At 41.9% G+C, this 22732-nt stretch overlaps 2 protein-coding genes across 8 annotated transcripts in view; both read right to left on the bottom strand.

Moving 5' to 3' along the window:
• Zfand4 (zinc finger AN1-type containing 4) overlaps positions 1–10184 on the bottom strand; it is an 85003-nt gene extending 74819 nt beyond the window's left edge. For 3 of the 4 annotated variants that reach the window (XR_005976660.1, XM_041678671.1, XM_041678676.1), the window contains exon 1: positions 9609–10184. The gene's annotated coding sequence lies outside the window, so the exon portion shown is untranslated. The remainder of the gene's footprint in view (positions 1–9608) is intronic. The other variant, XM_041678690.1, reaches the window with a different exon arrangement.
• A 1614-nt stretch (positions 10185–11798) lies between these two features.
• Washc2c (WASH complex subunit 2C) overlaps positions 11799–22732 on the bottom strand; it is a 55244-nt gene continuing 44310 nt past the window's right edge. For 2 of the 4 annotated variants that reach the window (XM_041634703.1, XM_041634713.1), the window contains exons 23-30: positions 21134–21262; positions 20949–21029; positions 20273–20392; positions 19026–19088; positions 18469–18681; positions 15729–16337; positions 14660–14837; positions 11799–12134 (exon numbers count right to left, since the gene is read on the bottom strand). In XM_041634703.1, coding sequence (XP_041490637.1) covers positions 11995–12134; positions 14660–14837; positions 15729–16337; positions 18469–18681; positions 19026–19088; positions 20273–20392; positions 20949–21029; positions 21134–21262 — 1533 coding nt within the window. In that variant the 3' untranslated portion in view covers positions 11799–11994. The remainder of the gene's footprint in view (positions 12135–14659; positions 14838–15728; positions 16338–18468; positions 18682–19025; positions 19089–20272; positions 20393–20948; positions 21030–21133; positions 21263–22732) is intronic. The other 2 variants (XM_041634721.1, XM_041634730.1) reach the window with 2 other exon arrangements.

Here is a 22732-nt window from a genome sequence, read left to right as displayed (position 1 = left end):
GTGCTGGCAGCTGACGTAGCAGTTTAAGATTCATCTCATGCAATCAGAAAACAATATAGATGCTCAGGTAAAGACAAAGCCAGATGAGAAAAACCTCTAAATGGGCTACAAAGGGTTTAAAAATATACATAGGCTTGGGAGAGAAAAGAGAAGGGATATAGACAGCCATAAAAAATAGTTTAAAAATAATAAAGTCCTTAAAAAAGAAGTAAAGCTTAAAAAATAGCCAGGTAAAGACGGAAAATACAGGGAGAGACTGGATCCTATATGTTACTATATATTGTCCTTAAATTCTTTGGCTGCTGATGAAGGAAAGATAGCTGCTAAGAGACATTATATATTTATAAAAACTGCTAGATTAAACTAACCTATATATTTTTAAAATATCTTGACTTCAAAATGGAAGTGAAAAATGTTACTTTGCGGAAGAGGTTTTGCTTTTATCTCCACAGGAAATGAGGGGCTGTGGATTCATTCCAGGTTGATAGCAATCAGATTTGATCAGGGAAGACCCCCCTGAAAATCCTAACTAGAGACATAAAAAATAAATCTTAAAAAAAACCCTATGAAACAGCCTGGTGATGGTGGCATACTCCTTTAATTCCAGTACTCGGGAGGTAGAGGCAGACAGAGCTCTGTGAGTTCGAGGCTAGCCTGGTCTACAGAGCTAGTGCCAGATCAGGCTCCAAAGATACACAGAGAAACAGTGCAGGGGAAAACACCTTCAGCCAACGACCTTTGAGATGCTGGACCATGTTGGGCGTGGCCTTGGATACCAAAAGCTCTTGCACTTGCTTGCCCATTCCCTCTTGGCTACTGGATTTGGTTCCTGTTTCCCCGCTCATGCAGAGGACTGCAATCTGCGAGTCGGCTCCCCTAAATAAAAAACCCTTTATTATATTTAATTCTGAGCTAGTGCGGGACTATTCTATTCATGTTCATCTACAAAACCCTGCTCAAAAAGCAAAAAAAAAAAAAAACTCCAAAAAATGTAACATATAGTTTACATTTTACCTGCTCAAACGTAAAACAAAAAATCATCTTAGACTAACTTGTGTACAACACACAGCCTATATGCCTGTATTAATACAGACATGTATATCACCTTTAAAAGTTTATTTTCAGAACAAAGGTACCAGACACCAATGAAAATGGATGGCCCAGATGATACAGCATCTCAAAATGCCTCTGTAACAATTCCCTCAAAATTCTGCATCCAAAACAGCTCTAAGTCTGCTGGCCGAGATGGTCCAACCTCACAAACTACTCCAGTCAAGACTTAACAATTATCCTGATTTTCTCAAAGATTCCCCCAAAGATAGCAGTGTGCCCACAGACAAAAGGAAGTGTTTAGAGAATGACACTCACATTCCCAAGAGATGGTGTATGGGTAGGTTTAAGTTATTCAATGGAATATGAATTTTTATCATTGTTTAGGGGAGTTGGTTACAAGTTGTTATTGGTCATAGGAAAAAAAGCTAAACAGAAGTGTTAAATTCAAAGATCTTTCTAAAGAAAAAATGAGGATGATATAAGAATGATAGAAAAAAAGGGTAGATGATTGAATCTACTTTAATCCAAAAAAAAACAACTATTAATCACAAAATATTTTACATTAGTATGGATTTTGGCTTATTGATACAAAAATTATTTTTGCTGTACTATATGTATGTTTGGGGTATTGTGTTTATGAAACTCATTTAAAATGTATTATATAGTAAGAAATACAGATTATAGTCACCTATAATAGTCACACATATAGTCATGTTAGGTATGTTTTCAAGATTACAGTGATATATTTAGATAAATGTCTTCAATCACTTCAAAGACCTACAGAATATTGAATTTAATATGTTTAATAACCTAAGGATTTTTATGACAGTGAGACACATCTACTCCAAACAGCACTGGTTTCTTTCAAAAGATGATGATGGCCACTGAAGAAACTCTGTATGGAGTTTGTTTTCTTTATGGTAAAGGCTAGCCATTTGGGCAAAGAAACTGTCCTTGCCTGAATTGCTGACATCATACTGTCCAAACTGGACCAGAATAATGCAAAAAAAAAAAATGACTGCCAAACTTTGCCAATACAAAGTAGAAGAGTCCTTTAAAATTCCCTGCTTCTCAAAAATTTCTGTCAGATATACTAGGTCTGTGGCATCCAAAGATGAATGCCTCAACATTACAGAAGAACTCTGGATAACTGTGCAGGTAGCAAGATGTTCCTGTCATTACGTAACATTACACCCTTCTGGGATCTCTGATGGATTTAAAAATTTAATAAATTAGACTTAAAGTTTTCCTTAGATATGATAAAAAAAGTAAACTAGGTATAGAACTTTAAACAAAGAGATAAGATAAAACACAGAATATTTTCTCTAACTTTGCAAAATACAAATGGACTGGATATTATAACTGTTATTCTTACTTGATAACTGTTTTTGTTGTATATAATTTTACTATGTTAAAGTTAAAAACTTCATTTATATTTAGACAAAAAGGAGGAAATACTGTGGAATAATCTTCTGTATACATGAAAATGTGTCACTCTCATTGTTAATGGAAAGCTGATTGACCAATAGCTAGGCAGGATTTTCAGGGCAGAGAGAATGCTAAGAAGGAGAAAGGTAGAATCTGAAAAGTCACCAGCCAGACGCAGAAAAGGTAACATGGGAAGTTCATAGATGAGGTAAATGAGCCTTGGGTCAGCACAGTTTAGTAGAAATGGTTAAATTTAAATTCTTAAGAGCCAACTAGAGACAAATCTAAGCTATCAGCCACGCATTTATGATTAATAAGTCTCTGTGTGGTTATTTGGGAGTAACTGCAGAAGACAGAGAAACTCCACCTATACCCCCATTCTGCTTCCCATACATAGTATACAGAATTTTGGGACTGGCTTTTTTTGCTCTGCAAAAAGTTTTCAAAGTTCATCCATGCATTAACACGTCATCCATCTGGAGGATGAATACTAGTCCCCTGTGTGGACCTGGTGCACATCATCTCTCCACAGTCATTGATTTACCTGCTTAGGTTGGAACCTACTACACATACTGCTATAATGAAAAATCAGCTATCTTTTGGACACATTTCCTTTTCTTGGAGATAGATATCTAGAAATAGGTGTGCTAGGCCAAATGGCAACTATATTGAGCAATTTATGAAATTACTAAACTTTTCCAAGTAGTTTGAACTATTTTATAATAAACTAACAATAAATGAGGGTGCAGATTTCTTCACATCTTTGTCAGTACTTTTTATTGTCTTTTTACTAAAGCTATCCTAGTGAGTATATGGTTGTGATGTGTGCTCCCAAATGATTCTGAACAATATTCTTTTATGCAATTATAGGCCCTCTGCATCTAAAGGATGGAGAGAGGGGTTGTGGGAGAATACTGGGAGAGCTAAAATTAAGAACCATTTGATGCATAATATAGAAACCTAACATAGTATAAACTTCCTAAAATATATACATATATGAAGGTGAGATATATAAAATCACCAAGTAATGGGGGAAATGAGTCCCAACTGGCCATCTCTCGTCACCTAATGAGGTTTCCATTACTGGGATTGGGTTACATCTAATTGAGTTGTTGGCCAAAGGAGTCTTACAGGAATCCCCAAACACAGGCTGTTGCCAAGACTATGGATTGCTCTGCACAAACTGTCAGCAAGGCCCCACTGCTGAAGACAACACCTACACAACTCACATGGAGATATAGGGCTGGTACCTGCATACGGCCTTCCATTCTAGCATCTTTGATAAAGGAAGGCACTTTCCATGCTATCAAAAGAGAAATGTAAGCACCAAGCCAGCCACAAACCCTTTATCTAGAATGATATACTACCTGCAGGATAGGTAAGGGCAATGGTAGAACAAAGCTTAGGGGAGTAACCAACCAACAACTGATTTAAGGCGACAAGATGGAACCCAAACCCAATACTGCTTGGGTGACCAAGAACCTGAGACTACTTAACTCAAGAACCTAGGGTAAAACCAAATAATGTTGGTCTAAAAAGGGGGGGGGGAATGTAGTGGTAAACTGACTCCTAATAGTATTCTGCTATACTCATAGATTAGTGTGCTGTTCAGTCATCATCAGAGAAGCTTCCTCCTACAGCAATGGGAATCTGGTGGCTGTGTCAGAGGAGCAGCAGTGTCAATAGACTTCAGGAGTCTGGCCCACCAAAATGTAAGGCACTGATGGGTAAGTCTCAGGCAAGATCCCAAGGGCTTCACCTCCAGGATGTTTGATACCGCTGTGCCTTTACATGTGTGCCGCTGCCATTTTTCTCTGGTATCTGGCATGGTTTGAATGGGGTTAGGGGCATCCTGTGTGCTTTAATGAAGTATAATTATATCATGGAAATATCCCACTCTACTGAGCATTTTCACCTGTGGAGTATTATGAAGATGATTTCCTCTTAAACTGTACTGTTTAGAGTGTTACTCCTGCCACTGATAAAAGCAGGGGCTGCAGAAGATTTAAAAAAAAAAATAAGAACAAGAAAATGTCACACAGCTAGTTTCTCTTCAGGAGCTATATAGACGATGGTTTAGGTTAATGATTAGCAAAACAATTGAGTCCCGGGAGTTAGCTCAAGTTCTTTTTGATATGGGAAATGTGTTCATGGGTTTCAGTGTGCATCACAACTGAAACAAAGCTTTAAACAATTGATTTCATGTAACTGGAAAACAAAGAATTGGATGGCTAGTTAAAATAATTGGACTGAACTCTAAAATATGAAAAGTGAAACTAGTAACCTGCTTTTCTGGCAATTATAAAAACCACTGCCTATGGGAACGGTTATGACTGAAAGGCTCCCCATTTATGAGAAGTCTTGTTTTTCACCTGTAATATGTAAAATGTTTAATCATGTAAGGGATATAAAAAAATGCTTTTTTTACTTATAGTCATTGTAATCATTTACTTAAAAAAAAGAATGTAACCACATTGTAATTTTTATATTGCTTAGAAGGTCCACTGGGGTATATAAGCTGTAAAGAAAAGTAAAGAATTTAGAAGGAAAACACCACAAAATGTGTGTAGAAAGAAGCTATCAGGAAGTAGTGAGAAGGGAAGATGTAGAAGGAAGACATCGGGAAAGCAGAAGGGAAGACGTAGAAGGAAAGCCTCTCCTTTGTCCTTCCTGGTTGCTCAAGTAATATTACTTCCCTCCTCAGATCTTTGATGGAGTTAAAGATTATTGTAGTTACCCTCCTCATGATTTAGCTAAACTTAATTTCAATACATTATTTAGACTCCTTAAAATAAAATGCCTAGTAAAACTTTTGTTATATGTTTTTTGCTTAATATTGTTTGTTGCTTGTAATTTTATATTTGGTATCTGTTCCTATTGTATATAGTAGTATTGGGTTTGGTTCGATCTTGTTTAGACAAAAGTGGGAGGTGATGGGGAAGCTCATCCAATCACATTTGGCTAGGGTGTGGCCGCCTGGGGCCAGGGAAGAAGGACCTAGGAATCCAGGTACCCTCCCCTTGTTTTGCCTCTCATCACTGCGCATGGTATTCGCTGGACCCCAGTCGTGTGAGTTTTCCCTGTTTTCCAATTATTAAACTAGATCTGTTGTATTAAGCTTGTCTGGTTAATTCTAGCTTACCGGTCGACTACGCCCACCAAAGGAGGACATCGGGAAAGCAGAAGGAAGATGTAGAAAGAGGACGACATCGGGAGAGCAGAAGGAAGATGTAGAAGGAGGACGACATCGGGAGAGCAGAAGGAAGATGTAGAGAAGGACAACAGGGAAAGCAGAAGGAAGATGTAGAAGGACGACATCGGGAAAGCAGAAGGGAAACAAAAGGGTAGAAGAGCAGAACAAATAGAGACTGGAGTAGAACAAACAATAGAAAAAAATAACAAAGAAGAGACACGTTTATGCCTCAGAAAAAGAAGTCTGTGTATTTTTTCTTGCTGAGACTGCATCTCATTCTTAGTCTCTCTGCCCTGCAGAAGGCTGGTCCCTCTGCACACAGAGCAAAGGTTAACGACTGAACTGTTAGCAGAGTGCCCTACCATTCCAGGGCAGTCCTCGTGTTCAGAAGTAGTTGACCAACATATAATGGATGCCAGTTTTTTGCATGTGTGCTTTTATTTGGTTAGAGTTTGTTGTGGGGTATTTTTTGTTTTGTTTTGTTTTTTCTTTTTGGGTGGTATTTTGGTTTTCTTGGTTTTTCTGTTGTATTGCCTAAAGACATGAATTTTCTCCCTAATAAGAAAGGAGATTTACTTTTAGCACAGTTTCAGATCCACCACAAAACTGAGCAGAAACTCTGATGAATCCCCACACGCATGTGTTCTCTCCCACCTTCAGCTGGCCTATATTCTGCACTAACACAGTACATTACTAAGAGCTGAGGAACTGACACATCAGTTTACATTAGGGTTTGCTCTTGGTGATGCACATCTGTCTTACAGGTGAGGACAGATGTATGAATCATGTATTTACTAGGACAGCATCAGGGGAGTTTAAGCATTCTAAAAGTTCTGTTTTGGGCTATGGATCCCTTCCCATGCCTCTAACTCTTGGAAAATTTTGGTCTTTTTAATGTTTCCATAGCTTTGCCTTTTCCAGAATGCCATGCACTTGGAATCACACAATACACAGACTTCTCAGAGCAGTCTCTGTAAGGAACACACATTTAAGACTATTTTGCGCAAAGGATTGTTTCCTTTAAGTGCTAAACTATATTCTATTGTCTGGATGAGTTTAATTTATCCATTTTCCTACTGAGAAATATCCTACATACTCCATTCTTGGCAATTTTGAACAAACTTGCTATAGATTTTGTACATACATATTTTAAACTTATTTAGGCTAGATTTTATTGTAAGAATAGTTTCCACTTTTGTGTGTACATTGTATACATATGTATATGTGTACACTGTATGCATGTGTGTATATTGTATATATGCATGTGTGTACATTGTGTGCATGTGTATATGTGCTTGTGTATACACTGTGTGTATGTGCATACATTGTGTGTGTGTGTGTGTGTGTGTGTATGTGTGTACACTGTGTGTATGTGTGAACATTGTGGGCATGTGGAGGCCAGCAGTCAACATCACATATCTTTCTTATCATCTCCTACTTTATGTTTTTAAGGCATCATTGATCCTGATGTTCATCAATTCAGCTTGACTGGGTGACTGGCAAGTCCGGGGGCTCCTCACTGTCTCCACATCCCAGGTCTGGGATCACAGGTACATATTGCTGTGCCCAGCTTTTCACCCAGGTACTCGGAATCCAAACTAAGACTCTCAGGCTTCTACAGTTAGTATTTTACTTTCAACGTTTCAGCTACACCCCCCAGCCCCATTGTATTTGGTTTTCTTTTAAAGAAACTGCCAAACAATATGCAGAAGTAGCTAAATCATTCTGCGTTCCCAGCACCAGGGAAAGGTCCCTGACCTCTCGTGTCATCACATCGTTTTGCACAGTCAGTGTTACGGGTTTGACTTCAACTGGAAGTTCCGTAATAACATAAGATGTGAGCACAATTGTCTTTCAAAGATGCAGACTATTTCTATTATCTGTAGCTCAAGGGCCAGCAAGGCCTCTGTTGTCTGTGCAGTAATTTTCAAACTCCTTAGAAAGACCTTTCAACTCACACATTACATCTACCAGCCCATTTTCACTTATACACATACATATACATATATATATATATATATGGTTCTTTTGAGTTGTAGTATAATTACCTTTGAGTTGTAGCCCCTATATTATTGTTCCTGCACTGTCCTAGTGTGTCAGCTCTACACATAGCTTCCTAAGAAGCACCTAAGCATCTTGAGGACTGGAGAGACCTCAAGGAGAGCACCTGCCTACTACTCAAAGCCCTGAGCTAATAATAACTAGCACTGTACCTCTCCCCAAAAACCTCATTCCAAGTACCAACTACCCCATAAAATCTCTTATACTTACCATCTTTTGTACCCATGTCATATATTACACCCATCAAAACTGTACTCTTACATGCCTCCCATTCTTGTGCTGGTAAACTACAAGCATTTAAGGAAGAATGACCTCTCTATTACTCAGTACAGTATTCTGCACACATTAGTGCCCATTAAAGGTTGTTCAATGAAATTCAATTGAAAACAATTCACCTCCACTGGTCTTTATATCAGACAAAATAAATGATATATGTAAGGGTATTATCATGTCATAAAAATGAAGAAATAGTAGTTATGCTCCAAAACTGTTTGGAGGAATACTGGTTTCTTCTGGGAATCTCATTCCAATTTACTCCACCAGAATTTATATAAATCATGACAAACATGTACACTCAAGTATTTCTGCTGTAGTGTATGTTTTCATAGTTCTAATATAAAATATTATTAGGAAACTTGAATCATGCAGATAGCGAGTGTTCCTTTAAAATGGCATCACAGGAAGAAAAGTTGTTGCTGACAGCATAAGTGTTCTGAGTGGAGCTATACAACTTATCGAAATAATAAGTAACAGTAGTAATACAAATACTACTGTGCTACTAGAGCTGCTGGTCACAGTGGCAAGAGCACACGACACTACAGTGGGCTGTTTGGGTTTCATTGTCTTACATCATTTATAGTAAATGAGCAACTTAGTGATAGAGTACTTTCCTAGCACATATTAGGCCCTGGGCTCAATCTGCATTTTCACAAAACAACAACAAAAAACAAAAACAAAAAACCAGCATCATACTGAAATACCCATTGATAGCATGCAGACGTTCTTAATGTACTCATCACATTAGACCAAAGAGCGTGTGTGCTACAGAAATACGAGTGTCTGCTTCTTCAAGGCCAATAAGCAAACCTACCTACAAATAGGCAGTCTAGAGATAGAAGTCACATGTTAAAAACGCTGAGATGAACATGACAGAAGGCACAGGTGACCAGTATCTAGGAGGAGAACTTAAAAGGTGCAGAAGAATAGGGGCATTCCCTTCACAGTGCTTCTTATACTTGTTCCCTGCAGTAATAAACAAACTGGGGGGTAGCAGAAGGTCACACATGTGGAAGTCCTGAATCTGAAATACGACTAGAACGAGGGCCTACGAGCAGAAGGAAATTAGTGCCATAATAAGTACCCCATCAATGCTGCTGGAACTTCCAAATGAAGTTTGGGCCCTTTTAGTGGGATAACTTTCTAGACACGAAAAGGACCAAGGGCGGTAACCATAGCTGAAAACAATTGTGTATAGAAAAGTTAGACTTCTCGGGAACGGAAATCAATGTAACAGAGGGCAGAAGGAGGCTCTGCAGTCTGTCTAAATCGGAGTAGAATACTGCAGGGACAAATGGAAACTCAAGTGGGCTAACGACCTAGTCGGTACTAAAACTGGGTCCACTGAGAAGGGCTGCAAGCCCCCCAAAGTGGCATGTGGCCTGCATGAATGAGCACTGGAAAACCAATGGGCAATGACAACTCATACTGATATGAAGTGATATAATAAAATGATGCTAAATATTGATAAATTAGCTTAAAAACTCAGAGAAAAACATTCAAAATGACTCTCCAACAGTTCTTTCATGGTTTGAAATTTTCTAAAAACACAACTACAAAATCAGCAATGGGGGCACGTAATAAGGAATTTCAGTACCTTGGACTTTTGCTTCCTTCTCGTCCACAGAAACTTAGCCACACGACGAGTTAGCTTTTAAATTTTTCGCCCAACATAAAAATACCCACAATACGAGGCAGCCATTTAAAATGCTGACACATATATTTACAGATGTGTGAAAATCGAGCTACAGAGTGGAATCACACACTCTAGCCTGGGACTGATGCCCTAGTGCGGCTGTGCTGCCCTGAGGCCAGGGACCACGACCCGCAGGGACCACACTCAAACCCAAAGTCGGGTCAGCAGCGCCCGGAGCCGCGGGCGCGACCAGTTTGTACCCAGGGCGACGGCTGTCCGGGTCCCGTGAGTCCCGAGCAGAGAAGCGCGGAGGGCGCGACCAGGCTGCAGCCGAGGCGGGCGCACCTCTCCCGCCTGCCCGGGCCGCGAAGGAGCAGCGGGCCCCTCAGCCGCCCGCCCGCCCGGCCGCGCCCCGCCCCGCCGCGCCCCTCACCCGCTCGCCCTCCGGTGGTCCCGTCCTCCCGCTCGCTCGCTCGCCTGCCCGCAGGCCGCTAGAGTTGAGCGCGCCCACGAAGCCAGCCGACGCGGGCCTGCAGAGCTCAGGCCCCGCCCTTTGTGACACCGCTCACCAATCGCCGGCCAGCGCTGCCGGCGTCCTCCAATCAGCCTGCGAGAGGCGGGGCCGAGCAGTCCGAGGCCGGCCGTTGCTCGGACGCCGGGGTCGCACTGGCGTTTAGGAAGGGTTGTCGGTTAGAAGAGGCCCGGATGTTGACCCTTTATTACTGACTTGGGACCAGGTTGGGGCAAGGAAGGAGGCTGGAGAGAGGCCACAGTCTACAGGCAAGAACGGGCGCCAGGGCCGAGCGCCTCGGATGGGTACATCTAAGGTTCTCTGGGGACAGAAGGGTTCCTGGTATTTGCTGTCCACTCATGACCTTTCCAGAGTCTGGAGCACTTAAAGGACGTCCAGGCTAGACTGACTTAAACACATACCCTTTTGGTTCTCCACACTTTCCTAACATTTCTGACTCAATTGTATCGTCTGTAATGACTTGCTTATAAGGGCTTGTGGCTTTCTGTATGCCTCTTGCATTTGAGTAATTAATAAAGACCACAGATCAAACAGGCGGCACCTTGGGCTTGAAATCCCAGCATGCTTTTGTTCTCACCAACGGCTAAACTGGGATATAAACTGACTGGCTTTAAGACAACGCATGCCTTCCACCTAGATGGGGCCCCTACTGCTTCATTCCCTCCACGGGTGGCTCAGCTCACGTGTGGTGTTTTCCTAGGTGGACTGCAGAAGAGGACAATGAAACCTCTAATAGTCGACTTGTGACTAGTTATGAATGAACCCTAACCAGTCTTCCCCCAGGCTCTGGCTCTCTGAGACTTGGGATTTTACCCACCAGTTTCCACAGTTCCACTGAGGTGGGAGGTATGTGAGGCTCTGGCCTTTTGCCATCTCTTGCCCGTGGCTCTTCAACTGTGCCCATGATTAAGGCTAATAATAGTTTCAAACTGAGGACAGCGCCACAGTAATGTACAGAGGTTAGAGAGTGCCTGTCCTGGAAATCTTGACTACAAGTAAGTCAGCATGGGCTTGTGCATCCGGTGGATGAATTCAAGTATTTGGTTTTCACTTTAAAGCTGCATTACCTCATCGAACCAAATCACGGTCATCACCTACCATTTTAAGAGGCAGATAGATAAAAGGGTCTTTACCTATTCTCAAAAATACAACCCTGCATGCTTAGTACTAAAACCATTTACAAAGGAGGAAAGAAATGCTAAGAAAGGCAAAAATTTGCCCACAACTAAACCATCCATCTCTTGCAGCCCACTCAACTCTGGCACTGTGGGTAGCCCGAATGCAACCACTGATAATGTGGCAATGATGAGTGGGACTGTGAGCCAAAAACTTTCTCTTGAAAAACAAGACAGCAGAGGACACAGTCCCTTAGATTATTGCCGAGGCACATCTGGGATGCCATGGAACCTCTCCTCACAGGTGTAGAGCCATAAATGCATAGCCTTTTACCTCCTTTCTCTTTCACCTGCCTAGGCCATCACTGCACCCAGAGCCCTACCCACAGCACAAGGACTGCCTGACATGAGCTGTCTCTACATTCCCTACCCACATATGAAAACCACAGAGAGCTACTCTCAGCATGCCCTTCTATGCAGTATAATTAAGTAAAAGCAAACCACTGTGAAGCATACATTTTTTATTTGTAACCTTAAGCATAATTAAAATCAGTGCAGAAAATATTAGTTATATTGGGTAAAAGCTGAACTGGTTGTTTCAGTATTTCCTTTTGGAATCCAGTGACAGCAGTGAGTATAGGAGATGGCATCGCTAGCTGAAAATAGAATGGGGGAGTGAAGTGTGAAGACCCCAAAGGCTCTACTGGCTTCCAAAGGCATTCAAGGGGTCATCAAAAATGTTGGACACTTTATGATCAGATCTTAGGTCAGATGTACCCTCTGCAGATTGGATTTTGGGTTTGGACTTCTTAGCCTGGAGACCAGATGAGAAAATATCATCTTTAAAAAGAAAAAAGAAAAAAAAAGTTAAGACAGGCAAGAAAATGGTAATTTGAGACACATCTACACAAACTGCCAAAGACCCAATTCTGATAACACACTATCGAGTACCAATACAAAAGTGAAACCTCTTAGGTTCTGGTCCTGGCTCAGTTGTTGGCACCCAAGTTTTATAATGATACATAAATAACAGGTTGTTTTTAGTATAAATTTCTCAGCTACAAAGTGTGTATGTCATTGCGTTTACCGCTGAGTAGTACTCTAATGCACTTTCTTTATCCATTCTTCCATTGAAGGGCATCTAGGTTGTTTCCAGGTTCTGGCTATTACAAATAATACTGCTATGAACATAGTTGAACAAATGCTTTTGTCATATGATAGGGCATCTCTTGGGTATATTCCCAAGAGTGGTATTGCTGGGTCCTAGGGTAGGTTGATCCTGAATTTCCTGAGAAACCACCACACTGATTTCCAAAGTGGTTGCACAAGTTTGCATTCTCACCAGCAATGGATGAGGGTACCCCTTACTCCACATCCTCTCCAGCAAAGGCTATCATTGGTGTTTTTGATTTCAGCCATTCTGACAGGTGTAAGATGGTATCTCAAAGTTGTTTTGGTTTGCATTTCCCTGATCGCTAAGGAGGTTGAGCATGATCTTAAGTGTTTTTTGGTCATTTGAACTTCTTCTGTTGAGAATTCTCTGTTCAGTTCAGTGCCCCAATTTTTAAATTGGGTTAATTAGCATTTTAAAGTCTAGTTTCTTGAGAGCTTGGGGGAATGGGATGGTTGGGATGGAGGAACGGTGGATATGGGAGCAGGGAAGTATATATCTTAATTAAGGGAGCCATTTTAGGGTTGGCAAGAGACTTGACTCTAGGGGGGTTCCCAGGTGTCCATGGAGATGTCTCCAGCTAGTTCCTTGGGCAGCTGAGGAGAGGGAGCCTGAAATGGCCAGATCCTATAGCCATACTGATGAATATCTTGCATTTCACCATAGAACCTTCATCTGGTGATGGATGGAGATAGAGACAGAGACCCACATTGGAGCACAGAACTGAGCTCCCAAGGTCCAAATGAAGAGCAGAAGGAGGGAGAACATGAGCAAGGAAGTCAGGACCGCAAGGGGTGCACTCACCCACTGAGACCGTGGGGCTGATCTAATGGGAGCTCACCAAGGCCAGCAGGACTAGGACTGAAAAAGCATGGGATAAAACCAGATTCTCTGAACGTGGCAGACAATGAGGGCTGACTGAGAAGCCAAGGACAATGGCACTGGGTTTTGATCCTACTGCATGTACTGGCTTTTGTGGGAGCCAAGTCTGTTTGGATGCTCACCTTCCTAGATCTGGATGGAGAGGGGAGGACCTTGGACTTCCCACAGGGCAGGGAACCCTGACTGCTCTTTGGACTGGAGAGGGAGTGAAAGGGGAGTGGGGGGAAGGGGGAGGGAAATGGGAGGCGAGGAGGACGCAGAAATTTTTAATAAAAAAAAATAAAATAAAAAAGTGTGTATGTGCACATGAAGTGAGAAACGGACACTGAACTGATTTCTATCTTCTGGAAAGCCACTCTGGCTTTTAAGGACAGTGAGAATGTACAAAGAGAAAGCCAATACAGAATGCACTCTCGGAATCTAGGAGTCAATCTGTGGCACGTCTCAACAGTAAGAATGAGGTCTGAATCTTCATGTTAGTGTTTCAGACTTTCAACAATGTTATTGGTCAGATTCTACCACATCAAAATTTCAGCATGTATAATAAAGACAGGTGTACAAAAATGATAAAATCTATGGCATTATCTATAACAGATCTAGATTGTCCTTAATAAGCTAACAGCTAAAGACAAAGCAGTCTTAAACACTGAAACCAAAGGAGATTTCTATGTGCCGATATGGCTCCAGTCCATGTCTACCAACACAGGATCTACCAGGAGCCCAACATTTATAGTTATCAGCATTTGGCTTGCCTTTTCAGTGAGGAGTGAGTGGGTGCAGCGTGTTCACACACACACAGAATTCAGGGAGACACCATGTCTCACATGCGCAGGTCTGCTCTCTTGCACTGACCATGTCTCACACGTGTGACTCCACTGCACACGCCTGCTCCACTGCAGTCCTTAAGCTGCTGACCCTCACTGTCCAGCTGCTATTCTGACTCAACCAACTTCATGGCCTGCAGATAGCATGTGAAAGAAGGTTCTGATAGATTTTCTTTTCACAAACAGTGCTTGGCAGGTGACGGCGGTGAGCACTAAGATAAAAGCTAGCTTCCACTTTGAGGTCAAATGCTGGGCATAATCTTAAACCTCAGCATAGCACAAGGATGCCTCATGAAAATGGTTAGTCCATCAACACATCACATTCTTAGACTAACCAGGATTCCACAGCAAAGAAAAGAAAACCTACTGAGTAACAAAGTCCAAGAAAGAGCCAAGGTGAAGCGTAGGTAATGCAGTCAGTGGGCAGTGATGCTCTAGGTGTACTGAGAATAGCCAGACTTACGGGAGGGCAAGAGACCCAGACTCACCTGTATCATCATCAAACACAGACTTGGCTTCCACTTTCTTTTTGGACTTTTCCTTAGGTTTTACAGTTAAGTCAGCAAAGATATCAATATTATCATCAAACAAGTTGGGTTCCAAAGTTCTCTCCTTCTCTCTCTTTTTTGGAAAAGGTTTAACTGCTTCCGTAGCAAATATATCATCCTAGTTAAGCCCCAAAACAAATTTTGTAAATAAAAGCATTTTTGAAACTAAAAATAGTTCAATAATTTAGACATGTAGTGACCAAGTACAGACTCCCTGGGCTGGATGACACTATCCGGATCTCCGCACAACTTGTCCCCATTGTTCTAGTTACAGTTCAGGTGCCAGTTCTGCAGTGAGGCATCTAGCCACCTCCCACTGTGGCTGTCCTCGGCCCCAGATAGCTTTCTTCATGGCATTTAGTACCACTTGAGATCACTTTGAGGACCTGCTGATTTGTTTGGATCTCAGTCCTCTCCTTGAAATCTCAGGGGAAAGAACACATGCCCTAGCTCTCCTGCTGGCCCCAGGGCCACCATGCTCAATAAACATCTGAACAACTTCCACAAAAGCCTTAGCATCAAAACTCTGTTGAAACAGAGTCCCAACCAGAACCAGAGTTTAAACACACAAGCTGCACCAGCAGAGTTCATATGTCACAGAAGGACATGTCATAAAGCTGACGGCAGCACCATTCTACAAAAATTTAAAAAATAGCAAAAAAATAATTAAAAACATGTACACACACACACACACACACACACACACACTCTATACATAAAAATCAGGACCCAGGGATTATGCTCTGGCTTAGTGAACCATAAAGCATTTGCCTAACAAATACTAGGTTTTGAGCTCTATAACCAGGACTACAATAACATTTTTGAAATAATTCAAGGTTCATAACAAATATTAAAGGCAGCAAGGACCACCTTTAGGGTTATTAACAAGAGACCTAATCATGATTAATAAGCAAGTAGACAGCACACAAGCACAACACACGCATAGTTTATAGCTGAAGCAGCAATCAGCTCCTTTCCTTAAAGACTCAGACACGATATATTTTCTTACCTCAAAAATGTCCTGTGTTTTTGATATGATGTCCTGATGGCTGTCAGATTTCAACTCTTTCTTTTTGCCTTTCTGATCTGCAAATAGATTGTCCTCATCTTCAAGGAGGGGGAAGGGGTTTCTTTTCTTTGTTGGTCTTGGTTTGATGGTCTCGAAGAGATCATCGGCACTGCTGTCCTCAGGGAACACAAGACTCTTCTCTGTACTTCCTCCTGACAAGTGGGCTGGAGTCTCTGCTGCCTTAACTTTTGTTCCCTCCATGGGCTGTGAACCTATGCTCTTTGGAAAGATGTCCCCAGAATCAAACAAGTCAGCCTCATTTTCAGTCTGAGGCAGAGATGTTACGAAAAAGCTTCTGTCCACTGTGGACAACGTAGGACCACTTTCCCAAGGTGGAGCAGCTGGGGCCATGGCTTTCTCAGAGCTGCTCTCTCCACTGGCCATCCGGGGCTGCAGAAATGGTTGATGGCCATTTGGTAAAATGGAACTACTGGCTAACTGTGCAACAGGTCCTCTGGGAACACTCATGTCCTCACTGGCCTCCTGGGCAGCCAGCCGCCTAGCTGCGCGGGTCTGTGGTCTACGCTTTCCTCCCACTTTAACACGACTCTGCAAAGCAAACACAGACACACACCATGATCTGATGGAAAAGTGGTCAAGGCTAACAGAGCAAAGTAATTCAAAATACCATAAAGCTATTTTGTTTACTTCAATTAGGTATTACCTAAGCCAGTGGTTCTCAACCTTCTTAACACTGTGATTCTTTTAGTTCCTCATGTTGAGGTGAGCCCCAATATAAAATTATTTCATTGCTACTTCATAACTATAATTTTGCAACTGTTATGGATCATAAGGCAAATATCTGATATGGGATCCCAAAGGGGTCATGACCCACAGATTGAGAACCACTGACCTAAGGTAAAGAAAAAGTTGTTTAAGATGTCTTTTTGGGCTGGGCGGTGATGGTGAATGTCTTTAATTCCAGCACTTGAGAGGCAGAGGCAGGCAGGCCTCTGTGAGTTCGAGGTCAGCCTGATCTACAAGAGCTAGTTCCAGGACAGCTAGGGTTGTTACAGAGAAACCCTGTCTCAAAAAACAAAAACAAAGAGATGATTGTGAGCCCAGTCTTTTACAGCGAGGCATCTCACCAGCCCTTAAGATTTCTAAAAGGGAGTAACCAGTTCCTACTACTCCAGATCTCAATTCTTCTTAACCCTTTTGTATTCTGTTCCTAAGTTTTTTTTTTTCAAAAATATGTTTTAGTTTAGTTTACGTGGACAGGTGTTCTGCCTACATATAGTGTCCTGCCTGTATATGTGCCTGCATGCCACATTCCTGCAGTGCCTGAGGAGGCCATAAGAGAGCATCAGATCTTCTAGAACTGAGTGACAGACAACTGTGAGGAGTCTTGTGGCTGCTAGAAATTGAACCAAGGTCCTCTGAAAGAGCAGACAGCGCTCTTAACCACTTGAGCGACCTCCCGTTCCTGTATTTTAATCTTCTGAGAATAGTTTCAAGCAAAAAAAAAAAGCTTCAGTCTTGCTAGAACCCAGAAAGTAGGTGCACTGTGTTCTGTGATGCAAAACATACAAACACAAACACGGGCACCTCCTCACCCTTTAATTCAAAGTCATCAAAAAAAAAAAAAAAGAAGAGGAAAGGAATTAAGAGGGATTCTGGACCAACTTTATCAGCAAGAAGATATAAGGCAATAAAGAAAGAAGCAACCAATGGCACTGCTTTTTCCAGTCAGCAGACACCAATTCAAATATTAGATGTGTATATAAAATGTGGCTGGAACAGGAGAACATCTGAGATAACCTCAAAAGAGGAATCTCTTAATAACTGTTATAACTAGGATTGAATATTTTTGATATTTTTCCGAAATTAAAAAAAGTATGTTTTGCTTTGAGAAGATACAACCTATTTTGGACAAAATACTTAACTGTGCCTGTTTGCTTCAAAGAAATTTTAGGAGGTTTTGAGTGATGAGGCTGGGAGCCTCAGCTGAGGGTAGGCACAACCAAGATACACTGTATACATGAACTTGTCAAAGAATACATAAAACATATCTTTAAAACACACACACATAATTTAGGAAGTAGCTAATTTAAGCTTGAAATAGCAAAATATCAAGAGTGGGTTTTTTTTAATATAGGAAAAAATAAACCTGAAAACACTAAAAATTATCATGGGACAGGTTATCCTGGGTCCTGTTGCCTACTTGGACACCCATTAAGATTTCAGAGACAAGGGAGATTGGAACGAAAAGGAAAACTCACTAAAATAGAAAGAAAACTTGCAAACGTTCATTCAGAGTCCACAAAGGACATCCTTTGCAATAGCTTTCCTAGTAGGCAGGAACTGCTTGGAATCCCAGAAAAGAGGGCCCAGGCCACAGTAAGCAGGAAAAACCACAGAAGTGAGGTTGGCGTAGTGTATGTAGAGCATTGTGGGGAAAGTACCAAGGCTACTGGGCAGCAACAAGACATAGCACGTGATTAGGGACTGGGAGTCTGGTGTGATTAGTATTTAATGATCAGTGGGGGAAGGAAAAGCAGATGCACAATCAGGAAACTGGAGGAAGGTAGAAGGGAAGAAGGGCTAAATGAAGGATGGTAAGTCTCCTTCAAGCAAGAGGTGAGGCTGGACCACACCAAGTTAGCAGACTGGTCTAGAAAGCAGTAGTCAGGTTGGTCTGGTTAAAAGAAAACAAACAAACAGAAGACAGTTGGATCACCTTGTTTGCACTGTGCAAGGTATCTGCCTGGGCTGGAAGATCGAAACTCACGCCAGCCTCCTCGCGCCCAGGAAGAGTGGGCACACTTTCTGGGTCATGGCTCCTTCCAGGTTCAGATGAAGGAAAAGCTAATTCACATGAAACAGGCTTTGTTCCTGGGATCTGCAGAGCCGCTGTGGGCAGCAAGGCTGCTGGGTTAATTGCTAAATTTGCCTAAAGAAGAAAAATGGAACTCAGTTTTTGTTCTTAAACACAGGAGCAGTTTACGATTTCTGTGACACACGATGTCTGTGTTGCACACAGGTAGAATACAAGAGAATATAAATGTAGGAAAATCACCTGATCCAGGCTCAATGGGACACACTTGTGCCCATCACTGGGATCAAAAGACATTAAAGAGCAGCCCATAAGAAGCAACAACTAGGCAAGGGTGGAGGGTATGGTATTGGCAGGGGAAGAGATGAGAGAATGCTTGGTAGCAGCTGAAAAAACTGAAAATCCACAAATTTTATAGGTGCCACAGGCAGCAATGAAGACTCCAGATCCAATATAATTACTTGTATTTTCCCGATCCGACTGGATGGCTCTCTGCTTTTAAATGGAGTGAGACCTGAAGAATCCTGTGTGAAATAAATTTAGTTAAAAATCCATTGAGGGAACAGGAAACAAACTCTCTTGGGTTACATTCACATCTGTAAGTAAATCTGTGACAGAGCAAAGCGGTCCCTGTCTGCAGCTCTTTACCTCTGCCCTGGATCTTCACGGCATGCTGCTTGCTACCATTACTTCTCTGGTGCCTCCTCCAGCGTGGAGGAGGGAAGACTATCATATGAAGGCACAAGGAGCAAAGGGAGACACTGATGATGAGCAAGATCAGAGCTGTAGTTTTGTCAGAGCCTATCATGATGAGTTACACAGCACAGCAAATACCAAAAAAACACACAAGCTCTCCCACAGCCTGGTGCCCAAGTTCTAAACACAAAAGCATCTGAATTCCAGATGAGTTAAGAGATAGGCTAACCAAGTGCCTCATTTTCCAAGTGCAGACATTGGGGCCTCAGTGAAATTCCCAGAGACAACTGCAATTGTCTGGCTCCCTTTGTGGAGAAGCCCTACATCATATAGGGAGGACTCCTTCCTAGAAATGAAGTTTATAACAACTATCTTGGAGCAGTAACTCTGAGGAGAAACCAAGAAACCAGATGTTATTTGTATCAATTATTATATAATTCTAGCTGGGCAGTAGTAGCACATGCCTTTAATCCCAGCACTTTGGAGACAGAGACAGGTGGATCTCTGTGAGTTCAAGGCCAGCCTGGTCTACAGAGTGAGTTCTAGGACAGGCTCCAAAAGGCTACACAGAAAAACCCTGTCTTGTAAAACAATATATACGTGTGTGTGTGTGTGTGTATGAGAGAGAGAGAGAGAGAGAGAGAGAGAGAAAGAGAGAGAGAGAGAGAGAGAGAGAGAGAGAGAAAGAGAGAATTATGTATATAAATATATCCACATAATTCTATTCCGATGAAGGTCAGAGGAAGAAATAGAGGTACTAGGGAAAAACAATCTTTTATTCTATCTTAACATCAAATTGGAAATTGAACTTGGCATTTGGTCTAAACACAATGATTAAATACAGAATCACGGGTTTCTCCCTGTGGAAAAAGTGGGGTATAAAAGGATATAGTGAAAGGGAGGGTGCTGGTTGCTATTTTTTCCTCAAGAATTCTGAGTAACCCTAGTCTATACCAGGAACTGTCTGAGAGGGATGAGGTAAGAGCTGAATGCCCTCAAACAAAGTTCTAACCTGTGGTGCTTCTGCTTTCCATAAGCTTTTCTCTTTGCTACCTTGAGCAGACTCAGGAGGTTTCTCGCTCTTTAAAGAAACAGGGTGGTCTTTTTTCAGTACTCCCTTTTTTTCTGGTACCTTCAAAAGAAAAAGACACCAAAGTCTATCATGTATCTTCAAAATTCTAAACAGTAATGAAACTTGGCCTCTGGGTTTTGAAAGTACATTAACTGGTTCATAGGTAGCATTTCAGAAATAGCATCCTAAGCACTAGGGTTTTTCTAGGGCCGAGATGCTGCTCAGTGGCAGAAGGGTGGCCTGGCATGCACAGCTCTTGAGGGAAAAAAAGATTGTGACTTACACAGGAATCCCTTCTGCAATAAAAAGGAAAAATCATACAAAACCAAGTATAGCAGGGGAATATACACACGGGCTAAAACTCAGATTTAAAGTTTTGCATCTGAAAGACACAAAAATGTAGTCCGTATTATATGCAAGGGTCCTTCAACAAACTCTTTAAAAAACAAAACAAGGCTACAGCACAATCAGAGACTCTGAAAGCACATCCTACAGACACACTGCTCCGTATATTATCTGTCATTCATTTATAGAAAATTCTCTGGGAATTTTCTTTCATCTTTAACTGAGCATTTGTTTCCTATCCTCCCCAAGCCTGAGAATAAAAAGCTGGTACCACAGGCTGAGTCTTGGCAGAGCTGAAAAGATCATCATCTTCATCATCACCAAAGAGGCTTCCACTATGTGGCACTGACAGCTGAAAAAAAATGACACCCCAATTACACATCCAAAAGGAAAGCAATTTGCTTACACCTGTGAGCCACATAATCTCCAACACAGTGGGAATCAGTAGCTACGAACCCTGGTTTTTTTGGTGCCAGCAAAAAGATCAACATCTGGGTCATTGTCCTTTTGCAGCTTGTGGCTGAAAAGCAGCTCTTCATCCTGGAAGACGCCTGTGCTCTTGGGGCGGCCAGATGTTTTGAGACCCTGGGCAAAAGACAAGATCAAAAACGAACACAGTGAAGATGTCCCCTGGTAAAAGTCTGACCACAGCCTTACATGTCAATCAGCAGGGGGAAGATGAACAGAAGACTATATAACTACCCAAAATAGTGGTTACAAATGAATTATCAAAAATAGTGGTGAATAAATTTGTAAACACAGCATATGCACAAACTTTCCCATAGTACCTTCCTATAGTACCTAAACTTTTCGTCACCTCCACCCCACCCACCCCACCCCTGCCAAGAAAATAAATAAATAACCCAATCCTAATCCATAATAACTGAAGAGGCTGCACTCTGGGGGGGGGGGGAGGGAGTCAAACTACACTGAGTTCTCCATCTCATTTATGAAGGGAAGAACAATGTAGAAATTGCTATGAACAATTTATTTGGCTTGGTATTAAAAGGAGGAGGGCTGGGGAGATGGTTCAGTGGGCAAAGTGTTTGCAGCACAGCATGAAGACCTAAGCCCCACCATCCCATCACCCACATAAAAAACCTGGGCTTTGTGGTACATATCTATAGCCCCAGAACTGGAGGCAGGACAGAGGGGTGAAGAACAAGGAAGAACTTGCTGCCCATCATTCTGAACAATCAATGAGAAACTCTGTCTCAAATAATATGGAAAGCCATTGCAAGAGAGGACAACACCCAGTGCCAACCTCTGGCTTCTACACACTAGCACATAAACATGGATGTCCTCCTGCACACACAACCACATACAGAGAACACTGAAACCAATGCAGTCAACAACCTAGGTGTGCTAGCTGGTTTTTGCATGTCAACTTGACATAAACTAGAGTCATCAGAGAAGAAGGAGCCTCAGTTGAGGTAATACCTTCATGAGATCCAGATATAAGGCATTTTCTCAGTTATTGATCAAAGAGAGAAGGCCCAGCCCATTGTGGGTGGTATTGTCCCTGGGTAGGTGGTCCTGGGTTCAAGACCCAGAAAGCAGGTTGAGAAAGTCATAGTAAGCTAGCCAGTAAGCAGCACCCCTCCATGGCCTCTACATCGCTCCTACCTCCAGGATCTTGCCCTGTTTGAGTTCCTGTCCTGACTTCCTTCAATGAAGAACAGCAATGCTGAAGTGTAAGCCTAATAAATGCTTTCCTCTCCAACTTGCTCTTTGGTCATGGTGTTTCATCTCAGCAGTAGAAATCCTAAGACACTAGGTTTTATAATTTGTTCAAAATCAACGATCTTTTTTTCAGCATATTTTTAGTTGTGAAGCCATCAGAATCTAAAAATATACTTGTATCTTACCCACCCCTCATAAAAAGTCAAGAAATTAGTGGTCATTCATGCTTACTGTCCACCCTCTCCTCTCAGCCCCAAACTATCTCTTCACACATATAGTGTACACATAAGCACACCTCTATGGGTAGAAGCCAAGGTTAAGATCATGTGTCCTCTTCAGTCACTCTCCACCTTCCTCAAGATGGTCTCTCAC

This window comes from Microtus oregoni, unplaced genomic scaffold (assembly GCF_018167655.1).
Source record: "Microtus oregoni isolate MIOR12 unplaced genomic scaffold, Mior012 000002F_ref0000024, whole genome shotgun sequence".
Lineage (NCBI taxonomy): Eukaryota > Metazoa > Chordata > Mammalia > Rodentia > Cricetidae > Microtus > Microtus oregoni.
Note: the sequence above shows the minus strand (reverse complement) of the source record. Positions and strands in the feature narration are given on the sequence as shown.